Consider the following 13,758-nt stretch of genomic DNA (forward strand, 5'->3'; position numbering starts at 1 on the left):
CCACATCAAAGCACTGGAATTACTGGCGGCATTCTTTGCAATCAGGAGTTTTCTTCCACACAGATCCAATTGCTGCGTGTTATTACGCATGGACAATGTGGCGGCAGTGCAATATCTCAATCGCCTTGGAGGCACGAGATCCAGGATTCTGGCGAACATTGCGTCAGACTTCTGGCATTTTTGCCTATCCAGGGACATCATCCCAGTGGCGGAATACCTACCAGGTATATCCAACTCGGTGGCGGATTGGAATTCCCGTTACCTAGTCGATTACAGCGATTGGACGCTCGATCGATCTGTGTTTCTCATGATTCGAGAACTTTGGGGTCCCTTACATATGGATCTTTTTGCCTCTCGTCTCAACCGGCAATTACCCCGCTTTTACAGCTGGAGGCCGGACCCGGAAGCGTCAGCAGTGGACGCTTTTCGTCAAGTGTGGCCGCAGGGGATTCACTATGCGTTTCCCCCATTCCAGATGATAACCAGAGTTCTGCTGCAAGTAACAACTCAGAGAGCGACAGTGGTTCTGATCACTCCTTGGTGCCCCACGCAACCGTGGTTTCCCCTTCTCCTGGGGATGTCCATCGACTATCCCCGATTGATTCCCTGCGCACCTCTACTTCTCACGAATCCGATCGGGGAACCCCATCCATTGATCCAGGAAGGCAAGCTTCCACTCCTCGTGTGGTTGGTTTCGGGGTCCCAGACGCTGGTAGCGACCTTTCACAATCAGCTAGAGACCTCCTCGCCCTGGCCTGGGCCCCAGGGACTAGATCGGCGTATCGATCAGCCTGGTACTTATGGGTTCGTTGGTGTGATCAACGACAGGTTGATCCCATTCAAGCACCTGTTCCCATCATAGTCAACTATATGGCAGATGCCTTTGAGGCCGGAAAATCTTACAGTTCCTTGAATGTTTACAGATCTGCCATATCGGCATATCACTGTCCGGTGGATTCTCTACCGGTTGGCAAACATCCGTTAGTGTGCAGATTATTACGGGGAGTGAAATTTAAACGTCCTCCCCGTCCTCGATATCAATCGACTTGGGATGTCTCCCGAGTATTAGACTTCTTTACCTCCTGGGATGCCAATGAAGCGCTATCCTTAAAATTTTTGTCGTTCAAATTGACTACACTACTTTGTCTGGTTTCCATTAAACGGGTGTCGGATGTTAGAGCATTGGACATCTCTAGGCGACAATTTTCGCCTGAAGGTGTCCGGTTCTCGGTTGTTCGGAGGACCAAGACGGGACTTCAGTCAGTCTTTTACCCTTCTTTTCCGACTCATCCTCAACTTTGTGTAGTACGTTGTCTCCAAACGTACGAGGCGCGGACAGCGACCTTACGTTCACTATCTCATACTCAACTTTTATTATCCTATGTGAAGCCCCATCTTCCAGTCAGTTCGGCCACTCTGGCCAGGTGGGTGCGGTCGGCCATGTCTATGGCGGGCATCGACGTTTCCTTGTTCGGGGCCCACTCTTCTAGAGGGGCTATGGCCACTAAAGTGGTTACCTCAGGAGGTTCACTCGCGGACCTCTTATTGGCCGCCGATTGGTCGTCAGAGACGACTTTTCGTCAATTTTATTTTAGACCGGAGGAACACGTATCCGTGGCGGTACTCTGATTTGTCTTGCATTACTATTTTCTGTTGTCTGTATTTGTTAAGCTTTAAACTTGCAAGATATGAGCCTCCTGTCTGATATATAAATCGAGATTTTCCTAGCTAATGTGACGGAAAATATAAGTTATATGAAGACAGGAGGCGAGTATCTTCCCTCCCGACCCACCCTATGATGATGTTTGTTTTTCTTTTTAGGATACTGAACAGAATGGTCGACGACGTCTTCGTGGCAGTGGAAGCTGAAATGTTCGGTTCCTGTTGTTCTTACAGAGTTCCTGATCCAGATGGTCAGAAGGTTCGCGGCCCGGTTGGCCGTTTGTTCAAGGGTTCCTGAGACGGAGCTATGCTACATGGCGGTGTTCCAGGACTAAGTTGTCAGTCTAGACATCGCAGCAAGAAAGAGGAGGTGGATCTTCCAGCAGCCTCATTTATAGCACCAGTCAACAGGAAATGGGAGGAGGAAGGCGCAAGGGCTGCTGGGAGTTGTAGTTTTTTCAAAAAGTTATATTAAATACATTATTTTAATAAAATTCTGCTATGGGCATTAATAAAAGAAAGATTAATGCAAGATACTCGCCTCCTGTCTTCATATAACTTATATTTTCCGTCACATTAGCTAGGAAAATCTCGATTTATATCCTGTATTATACTCCAGAGCTGTACTCACTATTCTGCTGGTGAGGTCACTGTGTACATACATTACATTACTTATCCTGTACTGATCCTGAGTTATATCCTGTATTATACTCCAGAGCTGCACTCACTATTCTGCTGGTGAGGTCACTGTGTACATACATTACTTATCCTGTACTGATCCTGAGTTATATCCTGTATTATACTCCAGAGCTGTACTCACTATTCTGCTGGTGAGGTCACTGTGTACATACATTACTTATCCTGTACTGATCCTGAGTTACAGTGTGATGCCGGCCTCTTACCTTTCTTGGCACCGTCATGGCGATTGGTTCACACTTCCTCTCGTGCAGCTTGTAAAATCTAAAAGGAAATTGGAGGGAGATTTGTCAAAACCCGTCCAGAGGAAAAGTTGCTGCGTTGCCCATAGCAACCAATCGGATAGCTCCTTTTATTTTTTTAAACGGCCTCTGAAAAATGAAAGAAGCGATCTGATTGGTTGCTATGGGCAACTCAGCAACTTTTCCTCTGGACAGGATTTCATAAATCTTCCCCCTAAGTGTCTACGTTAAGACGCTGCCACCGGTATGGAGAAACCTGTAGGGACGTCTCTATCTATTACAGAGGATCGCACTTACCTGGCGATTTCGCACTTGTTGACCTCCAGGCCGCGTTTCGGCATATAGCCCATCCCCCGCTGAGACTCTTTACTGCTGTACTGGGACAGAAAGTGGATGTAGGGGCTCTCGTCCGTCACCTCAAAGTAGCGGATGCTGCTGTCCCCCTATGACGAGACGTAAAAATGTAACATTAATATATTGCTAATTAAAACCCCTGTAAAATGTGAGCAAAATGTCATCACCCACCTTCCCGGCGACATAAACAATGTTGGTGTCCGGGTCAAAGAATGGGATGAGGACTCCGCTACTCGTGTCCAGCTCCTGCAGGGTGAGTGGGGAGCTGAAGGCCTTCTGTAGGGTGGGAAGGAATGGAGAGGTGAGATGCTCTGCAGATCACTGTGTCTCTAGCTGTCTCTAGCCTTCCTCTCTCCAGGCATGCTTGGAGTTGTACTTTTGCAACTGCTGCAGACTATTGCACCTTTACAAGATACATAGTTGGACTCACCGTATCCCATAGTGCAATTTGTCTTTCGCTCATCCGACTGAAACCTGTGGTCAATATCTGATCGTCGGATACGAAGACAGCGCGGACCGGCCTATTTCCCTCGTGGGGTTTCTCTGTTTCCTGAAGAGTATGGAGAATATGTGGTAATTATTAGGGGCATTATACAAGTGGGTGGACGTGTGTTCTGCTGCCCCCTGTTGGTTTGTACAGATATTACCCAGTACTTCACTTAAGCCACATTCATGTGTTAGGATGAAGTCGGGGCAGCAGTGATCTATGAGGAAGTCGGGGCAGCAGTGATCTATAATGAAGTCGGGCAGCAGTGATCTATGAGGAAGTCGGGGCAGCAGTGATCTATAATGAAGTCGGGCAGCAGTGATCTATGATGAATTTGCGGCAGCAGTGATCTATTATCAAGTCGGGGCAGCAGTGATCTATGATGAAGTCGGAGCAGCAGTGATCTATAATGAAGTCGGGCAGCAGTGATCTATGAGGAAGTCGGGGCAGCAGTGATCTATAATGAAGTCGGGCAGCAGTGATCTATGATGAATTTGCGGCAGCAGTGATCTATTATCAAGTCGGGGCAGCAGTGATCTATGATGAAGTCGGGGCAGCAGTGATCTATGATGACGTCGGGGCAGCAGTGATCTATAATGAAGTCGGGCAGCAGTGATCTATGATGAAGTCGGGCAGCAGTGATCTATGAGGAAGTTGGGGCAGCAGTGATCTATAATGAAGTCGGGCAGCAGTGATCTATGATGAAGTCGGAGCAGCAGTGATCTATAATGAAGTCGGGCAGCAGTGATCTATGATGAAGTCGGGCAGCAGTGATCTATGATGAAGTCGGGCAGCAGTGATCTATGATGAAGTCGGGGGAGCAGTGATCTATGATGAAGTCGGGGCAGCAGTGATCTATGATGAAGTCGGGGCAGCAGTGATCTATGATGAAGTCGGGGCAGCAGTGATCTATGATGAAGTCGAGGCAGCAGTGAACTATGAGGAAGATAGGGGAGCAGTGATCTATGATGAACTCGAGGCAGCAGTGATCTATGATGAAGTCGGAGCAGCAGTGATCTATGATGAAGTCGGGGCAGCAGTGATCTATGATGCAGTTAGGGGAGCAGTGATTTATGATGAAGTGGAGGCAGCAGTGACCTATGATGAAGTCAGGGGCAGCAGTGATCTATAATGAAGTCGGGGCAGCAGTGATCTATGATGAAGTCGGGGGCAGCAGTGATCTATAATGAAGTCGGGGGAGCAGTGATCTATAATGAAGTCGGGGCAGCAGTGATCTATGATGAAGTCGGGGCAGCAGTGATCTATAATGAAGTCGGGGCAGCAGTGATCTTTGATGAAGTCGGGGCAGCAGTGATCTTTGATGAAGTCGGGGCAGCAGTGATCTTTGATGAAGTCGGGGGAGCAGTAACCTATGATCTAGTCGGGGAGGGACTGCTACCATAGGCTGCGATGCTCTGCACACTCACAGCAATAATAGTGCCGGCTCTTGGCTCCATGATGCGAATTTTCTTGTCCTTGCAGGAGGTGCAGAGGAGGGAGCCGTTCCTGTTCCAGGCCACGCTGTATATGAGGTCGGTGTGGGTCTCGTCTATGGAGATGATGGACTGTCCACATCCAACGTCCCAGATCAGGATGACGTTATCACAACCTGGGGACAGGAGACGTTATGGTACAGGATACCGCTATCCTCCCCCACACTAACACTATAATATATGACGTCATAGTACAGGACAGGGCTATCCTCCCCCACACTAACACTACAATATATGTCATCATAGTACAGGACAGGGCTATCCTCCTCCACACTAACACTATGATATATGACGTCATAGTACAGGACACCGCTATCCTTCCCCACACTAACACTACGATATATGACGTCATAGTACAGGACAGGGCTATCCTCCCCACACTAACACTATGATATATGACGTCATAGTACAGGACAGGGCTATCCTCCCCCACACTAACACTATGATATATGACGTCATCGTACAGGACACCGCTATCCTCCTCCACACTAACACTACGATATATGACGTCATAGTACCGGACAGGGCTATCCTCCCCACACTAACACTACGATATATGATGTCACAGGACAGGGCTATCCTCCCCCACACTAACACTACGATATATGACGTCATAGTACAGGACAGGACTATCCTCCTCCACACTAACACTATGATATATGACGTCATAGTACAGGACAGGGCTATCCTCCCCCACACTAACACTACGATATATGACGTCATAGTACAGGACAGGGCTATCCTCCCCCACACTAACACTACGGTATATGACGTCATAGTACAGGACAGGGCTATCCTCCCCCACACTAACACTACGATATATGATGTCACAGGACAGGGCTATCCTCCCCCACACTAGCACCGATATATGACGTCATAGTACAGGACAGGACTATCCTCCTCCACACTAACACTACGGTATATGACGTCATAGTACAGGACAGGGCTATCCTCCCCCACACTAACACTACGATATATGACGTCATAGTACAGAACAGGGCTATCCTCCTCCACACTAACACTATGATATATGACGTCATAGTACAGGACACCGCTATCCTCCCCCACACTAACACTACGGTATATGACGTCATAGTACAGGACAGGGCTATCCTTCCCCACACTAACACTATGATATATGACGTCATAGTACAGGACATGGCTATCCTCCCCCACACTAACACTATAATATATGACGTCATAGTACAGGACAGGGCTATCCTCCCCCACACTAACACTATGATATATGACGTCATAGTACAGGACAGGGCTATCCTCCCCCACACTAACACTATGATATATGACGTCATAGTACAGGACACCGCTATCCTCCTCCACACTAACAATACGATATATGACGTCATAGTACCGGACAGGGCTATCCTCCCCACACTAACACTACGATATATGATGTCACAGGACAGGGCTATCCTCCCCCACACTAACACTACGATATATGACGTCATAGTACAGGACAGGACTATCCTCCTCCACACTAACACTATGATATATGACGTCATAGTACAGGACAGGGCTATCCTCCCCCACACTAACACTACGATATATGACGTCATAGTACAGGACAGGGCTATCCTCCCCCACACTAACACTACGGTATATGACGTCATAGTACAGGACAGGGCTATCCTCCCCCACACTAACACTACGATATATGATGTCACAGGACAGGGCTATCCTCCCCCACACTAGCACCGATATATGACGTCATAGTACAGGACAGGACTATCCTCCTCCACACTAACACTACGGTATATGACGTCATAGTACAGGACAGGGCTATCCTCCCCCACACTAACACTACGATATATGACGTCATAGTACAGGACAGGGCTATCCTTCCCCACACTAACACTATGATATATGACGTCATAGTACAGGACATGGCTATCCTCCCCCACACTAACACTATGATATATGACGTCATAGTACAGGACATGGCTATCCTCCCCCACACTATCACTATAATATATGACGTCATAGTACAGGACAGGGCTATCCTCCCCCACACTAACACTACAATATATGTCATCATAGTACAGGACAGGGCTATCCTCCTCCACACTAACACTACGATATATGACGTCATAGTACAGGACACCGCTATCCTTCCCCACACTAACACTACGATATATGACGTCATAGTACAGGACACCGCTATCCTCCCCACACTAACACTATGATATATGACGTCATAGTACAGGACAGGGCTATCCTCCCCCACACTAACACTACGATATATGACGTCATAGTACAGGACAGGGCTATCCTCCCCCACACTAACACTACGGTATATGACGTCATAGTACAGGACAGGGCTATCCTCCCCCACACTAACACTACGATATATGATGTCACAGGACAGGGCTATCCTCCCCCACACTAGCACCGATATATGACGTCATAGTACAGGACAGGACTATCCTCCTCCACACTAACACTACGGTATATAACGTCATAGTACAGGACATGGCTATCCTCCCCCACACTAACACTACGATATATGACGTCATAGTACAGGACATGGCTATCCTCCCCCACACTAACACTACGGTATATGACGTCATAGTACAGGACAGGGCTATCCTTCCCCACACTAACACTATGATATATGACGTCATAGTACAGGACATGGCTATCCTCCCCCACACTAACACTACGATATATGACGTCATAGTACAGGACATGGCTATCCTCCCCCACACTAACACTACGATATATGACGTCACAGTACAGGACAGGGCTATCCTCCCCCACACTAACACTATGATATATGACGTCATAGTACAGGACAGGGCTATCCTTCCCCACACTAACACTATGATATATGACGTCATAGTACAGGACATGGCTATCCTCCCCCACACTAACACTACGATATATGACGTCATAGTACAGGACAGGGCTATCCTCCCCCACACTAACACTATGATATATGATGTCATAGTACAGGACAGGGCTATCCTCCCCCACACTAACACTACGATATATGATGTCATAGTACAGGACAGGGCTATCCTCCCCCACACTAACACTACGATATATGACGTCACAGTACAGGACAGGGCTATCCTCCCCCACACTGATGTTGCGGTATATGACGTCACAGTACAGGACAGGGCTATCCTCCCCCACACTAACACTACGATATATGACGTCACAGTACAGGACAGGGCTATCCTCCCCCACACTGATGTTGCGGTAGATGACGTCACAGTACAGGACAGGGCTATCCTCCCCCACACTGATGTTGCGGTAGATGACGTCACAGTACAGGACACCGCTATCCTCCCCCACACTGATGTTGCGGTATATGACGTCACAGTACAGGACAGGGCTATCCTCCCCCACACTGATGTTGCGGTAGATGATGTGGGCCGTACAGTTTTCTTACCGGCACTCAGCAGGACGTTCTGGGCAGTCGGGTGCCACAACACGATCCCCACCCTCTTTGTGTGACCTTCCAGGGTGACGATGGGCTCTGTGAGGGAGCGGGTCAGGCCGCCGTCCGGGATCTCCCAAACCTGTTGCAAAAAGTGGAGACGTGAGTAGAAGGCTGTGAATATAATACAAAGCATATATATATATATACACTTGTATAGTGCCCATGAAGGTGCCCAGAAATGGCCACCAACAGAGGGCAGCATGGAGCATCCCGTCCTCCCATTCCAGGATCTGCCTGATAGATGCCATAGGCCCCATCAGTTCTTACCATGACAGTGCAGTCCTCTGAGCCGCTGGCGATGACGTTGTCGTTGTGCGGGCACCAGTCGATGTCCAGCACCGGGGCCGTGTGCCCACAAACCACCGGCTGGGACTTATCCAATCGTCCTGTCTGTGGAGAGATGACACGTTAGGACAGTGGTCTCCAACCTGCGGACCTCCAGATGCTGCAAAACTACAACTCCCAGCATGCCCGGACAGCCAACGGCTGTCCGGGCATGCTGGGAGTTGTAGTGTTGCAACATCTGGAGGTCCGCAGGTTGAAGACCACTGCGTTAGGGGTTATACATTACTGTACGAATGTCACTACATGATACAGACACAAGGGGGCAGCAGTGAGATTTGTGCACAGGAAGCAGAACAGCTCTCTTCGACCCTATGCTGTGGCGTCCAACCTGCGGCCCTCCAGCTGTTGCCAAACTACAACTCCCAGCATGCCCGGACAGCCTTCGACTGTTATAGTTTGGCAACAGCTGGAGACACCCTGCTTGGGCAACACTAGTGTAGTGCAATCCTTGTAGTTTTGGAACAGCTGGAGACACACTACTGTAAAACATGCATCTGCCTACTGTCCTTTGGCCACTAGATGGCAGCATCTGACAAGATTCACAACCAACAAGCCTCAACATAACCTTAAAGGGGTACTCCGGTGGAAAACATTTTTTTTTATTTTTTTATTTTTAATCAACTGGTGCCAGAAATTTAAACAGATTTGTAAATCACTTCTATTAAAAAATCTTAATCCTTCCAGTACTTTTAAGGGGCTGTATACTACAGAGGAAATGTTTTTTCTTTTTGGATTTCTCTGATGTCATGACCACAGTGCTCTCTGCTGAACTCTGCTGTCCATTTTAGGAACTGTCCAGAGCAGGAGAAAATCCCAATTTCTCTGATGTCTTTTTGGACATCAGAGAAATCCAAAAAGAAAATAATTTCCTCTGTCATATACAGCCCCTAAAAAGTACTGGAAGGATTAAGATATTTTTTAATAGAAGTCATTTACAAATCTGTTTAACTTTCTGGCACCAGTTGATTAAAATAAAAAAACATTTTCCATGGGAGTACCCCTTTACACAGAATTGTAAATAACTTCTATTAAAAAATCTTTACCCTTCCAGTACTTTTTAGCAGCTTTATGCTCCACAGGAAGTTCTTTTCTTTTTGAATTTCTTTTCTGTCTGACCACAGTGCTCCCTGCTGACACCTCTGTCCATTTAAGGAACTGTCCAGAGCAGGAGCAAATCCCCATAGAAAACCTCTCCTGCTCTGGACAGTTCCTGACATAGACAGAGGTGTCAGCAGAGAGCACTGTGGTCAGGCAGAAAGGAAATTAAAAAAGAAAAGAACTTCCTGTGGAGCGTATAGCAGCTGAGAAGTGCAGGAAGTATCTGTTTACATTTCTGGCACCAGTCTTTACCCTTCCAGTACTTTTTTAGCAGCTGTATGCTACAGAGGAAATTAATTTCTTTTTGAATTTCTTTTTTTTGTCTTGTCCACAGTGCTCTCTGCTGACACCTGATGCCCGTATCGGGAACTGTCCAGAGCAGGAGAAAATCCCCATAGCAAACCTATACTGCTCTGGACAGTCCCTGACACGGACAGAGGTGTCAGCAGAGAGCACTGTGGACAAGACAAAAAAGAAATTCAAAAAGAAATGAATTTCCTCTGTAGTATACAGCTGCTAAAAAGTACTGGAAGGATAAAGATTTTTTAATAGAAGTCATTTACAAATCTGTTTAACTTTCTGGCCCCAGTTGATTTAAAAATATTATGTTTTCCACCGGAGTACCCCTGTTTTACCAAACCAGTGTGCCTTCAGCTGTTGCAAAACTACAACTCCCAGCATGCCCGGACAGCCGAAGGCTGTCCGGGCATGCTGGGAGTTGTAGTTTTGCAACAGCCCTGTCATATTGGTTATCAGGTACTCGATGTGCTGCGGTGAGATGCTCTGCATCGGTGCGCGCTGGTGACAATAGTGATGTGGGTGTTTCACACTCGTTCTCGTTCCCTCGTTGTGGTTTGTAACCAGGAAGGTGTCGCAGCCGTCGACCTACAGGACCAAATAAGGACAAGTCTGAGGCGAGGAGTCACTTCCCCATCACGGAGGGCGCACTCAGATGTTCAGATAACACCAGGGGGGGGGAAGAAGACGCTTTTTGGCGCCCGTATGTTTCATACACAACGGATGAATTTAACCGAACCAATCCGCTCGTCTGGTGAAACCTAACCATAAAAGATCGGTAAAAATATGTCCTAATCAGGACCAAAGTCTCTCTAATGTTTTGCGTGCCCCCCCCCCCCCCCCATTATTTTCCAGCACTGTCTTAAAAGGGTACTCTGCTTTTTATTTTTTTTAAATCACCTGATGCCAGAAAGTTAAACAGATTTGTAAATCTTACTCCTTCCAGTACTTATCAGCTGCTGTTATGATCCACAGGAAGTTCTTTTCTTTTTGAATTTCCTTTCTGTCTGACCACACTGCTCTCTGCTGACACCTCTGTCCATGTCAGGAACTGTCCGGAGCAGGATAGACAGAAAGGAAATTCAAGAAGAAAAAACAACTTCCTGTGGAGCAAATAGCAGCTGATAAGTACAGGAAGGATTAAGATTTGAATAATAGAAGCAATTTTCAAATCTATTTAACTTTCTGGCACCAGTTGATTAAAAAAAAAATGTAAAAAAAATGTTTTCCAGCGGAGTACCCCATTAACCACTTAAAGACCAAGGACGTATCTGTATGCCCGTGGGAATTCCGGTCCCCACCGCTCGCTGGGCGGGGACTGGACCGGGATGCCTGCTGAAATCATTCAGCAGGCACCCTATGCAGCCCCATACCCCCCCCCCCCTCGCCATGTCGGCGATCACTGATCAAGTCAGACCGGCAATTTGTGGCAATTCCGGGTCAATCGGGACTCCGGTGACACAGAAAAAAAGGGTTAATGGGGCTGTCCGAGACAGCCCCATTCACCCTTACCCAGCACGGGTGCCACCTTACGATCACATGATTGATCAGTCGGAACGATTAACCAATCACTACACTGCTGGGCGGTGATCGGGGCGGCAATCGTGGCGGTGATCGGGGCCTGCGGGGGTCCCCCTTAGGATCGGCAGCTGCAAGACAAAGCAACAGGAGCGGTGGCAGCAGCGGCGGTCCCGGCGGTGCAGGAGGCAGGATACAGCAGGAGGTGAGCAACAACTCTCAGCATGCACAGCCAAAGGGCATACTATACTACTGTAGTTTTGCAACAGCTGGAGTTCATACTACAACTCCCAGCATGCCCTTTGGTAGTCTGTGCATGCTCTGGGTTGTAGTTATGCAACAGATGGAGGCACATTTTTTCTATGAAAAAGTGTGCATCCAGCTGTTGCATAACTATAACTCCCAGCATTTACAGACATCCGAAGGGCATGCTGGGAGTTGTAGCAGTGTGCCTCCAGCTGTTGCATAACTACAATTCCCTGCATGTATGGTCTGTCAGTGCATGCTGGGAGTTCTAGTTTTGCAATAGCTGAAGGTTTTCCTCCATTAGCCCCCCCCCCCCCATGTGAATGTACAGGGTTTTCAGTGAGTTTTCTGCTGCAAGTTTGAGATGCAGCAAATGTTCTGCCGCAGCTCAACCTACCAGCGGGAAGCTCGCTGTAAACCCCCGCCAGTGCGAATGTACCCTAAAAACACTACACTACACTACACAAAATAAAGAGAAAAACACTACATATACACTACACCCTCACACTGTCATTGGGACATTTTCTCCTATTACCCCTTGTAAAAATGTAAAATTTAGGGACAAAACAGCAATTTTGTGGAAAAAAAAAAATTTACACATCCAACTTTAACAAAAAGTCGTCAAACACCTGTGGGGTAGTTAAGGCTCACTGTACCCCTTGTTACGTGCCTTGAGGGGTCTAGTTTCCAAAATAGTATGCCATGTGGGGTTTTCTGCTGTTCTGGCACCATAGGGGCTTCCTAAATGTGACATGCCCCCCAAAAACCATTTCAGAAAAACTCACTCTCCAAAATCCCATTGTCGCCCCTTCCCTTCTGAGCCCTCTACTGCGCCCGCCGAACACTTGACATAGACATATGAGGTATTTCCTTACTGGAGAGAAATTGGGCTACACATTTTGGGGGCTTTTTCTCCTATTACCACTTGTAAAAATTAAAAAAATTGGGTCTACAAGAACATGCGAGTGTAAAAAATGAAGATTGTGAATTTTCTCCTTCACTTTGCTGCTATTCCTGTGAAACACCTAAAGGGTTAACACACTTACTGAATGTCATTTTGAATACTTTGGGGGGTGCAGATTTTATAATGGGGTCATTTATGAGGTATTTCTAATATGAAGACCCTTCAAATCCACTTCAAAACTGAACTGGTCCCTGAAAAATTCAGATTTTGAAAATTTTGTGAAAAATTGGAAAATTGCTGCTGAACTTTGAAGCCTCTGGTGTCTTCCAAAAGTAAAAACTTGTCAATTTTATGATGCAAACATGAAGTAGACATATTGTAGATGTGAATCAATATATAATTTATTTGGAATATCCATTTTCCTTACAAGCAGAGAGCTTCAAAGTTTAAAAAAATGCAAAATTTTCAATTTTTTCATCAAATTTTGGAATTTTTCACCAAGAAATGATGCAAGTATCGACAACATTTTACCACTAACATAAAGTAGAATTTGTCACAAAAAAACAATCTCAGAATTAGAATGAAAGGTAAAAGCATCAGAGTTATTAATGCTTAAAGGGGTTATCCAGGAAAAAAACTTTTTTTTTTATATATCAACTGGCTCCAGAAAGTTAAACAGATTTGTAAACTACTTCTATAAAAAAAATCTTAATCCTTTCAGTACTTATGAGCTTCTTAAGTTAAGGTTGTTCTTTTCTGTCTAAGTCCTCTCTGATGACACCTGTCTCGGGAAACGCCCAGTTTAGAAGAGGTTTGCTATGGGGATTTGCTTCTAAACTGGGCAGTTCCCGAGACACGTGTCATCAGAGAGCACTTAGACAGAAAAGAACAACCTTAACTTCAGAAGCTCATAAGTACTGAAAGGATTAAGATTTTTTTTATAGAAGTAGTTT

General features: G+C 46.6%; 1 protein-coding gene across 5 annotated transcripts in view; it reads right to left on the minus strand.

Annotated features, from left to right (window-relative positions):
- Positions 1-13,758, minus strand: part of CORO1A (coronin 1A) — a 107,518-nt gene that overhangs the window by 6,776 nt on the left and 86,984 nt on the right. For all 5 annotated transcript variants that reach the window (XM_056535697.1, XM_056535696.1, XM_056535694.1 and 2 more), the window contains 7 exons: positions 8,665-8,787; positions 8,347-8,476; positions 4,869-5,050; positions 3,385-3,504; positions 3,126-3,230; positions 2,898-3,043; positions 2,565-2,622 (listed from right to left, as the gene is read on the minus strand). In XM_056535697.1, the coding sequence (XP_056391672.1) occupies positions 2,565-2,622; positions 2,898-3,043; positions 3,126-3,230; positions 3,385-3,504; positions 4,869-5,050; positions 8,347-8,476; positions 8,665-8,787 (864 nt within the window). The remainder of the gene's footprint in view (positions 1-2,564; positions 2,623-2,897; positions 3,044-3,125; positions 3,231-3,384; positions 3,505-4,868; positions 5,051-8,346; positions 8,477-8,664; positions 8,788-13,758) is intronic.

This window comes from Hyla sarda, chromosome 8 (assembly GCF_029499605.1).
Source record: "Hyla sarda isolate aHylSar1 chromosome 8, aHylSar1.hap1, whole genome shotgun sequence".
Lineage (NCBI taxonomy): Eukaryota > Metazoa > Chordata > Amphibia > Anura > Hylidae > Hyla > Hyla sarda.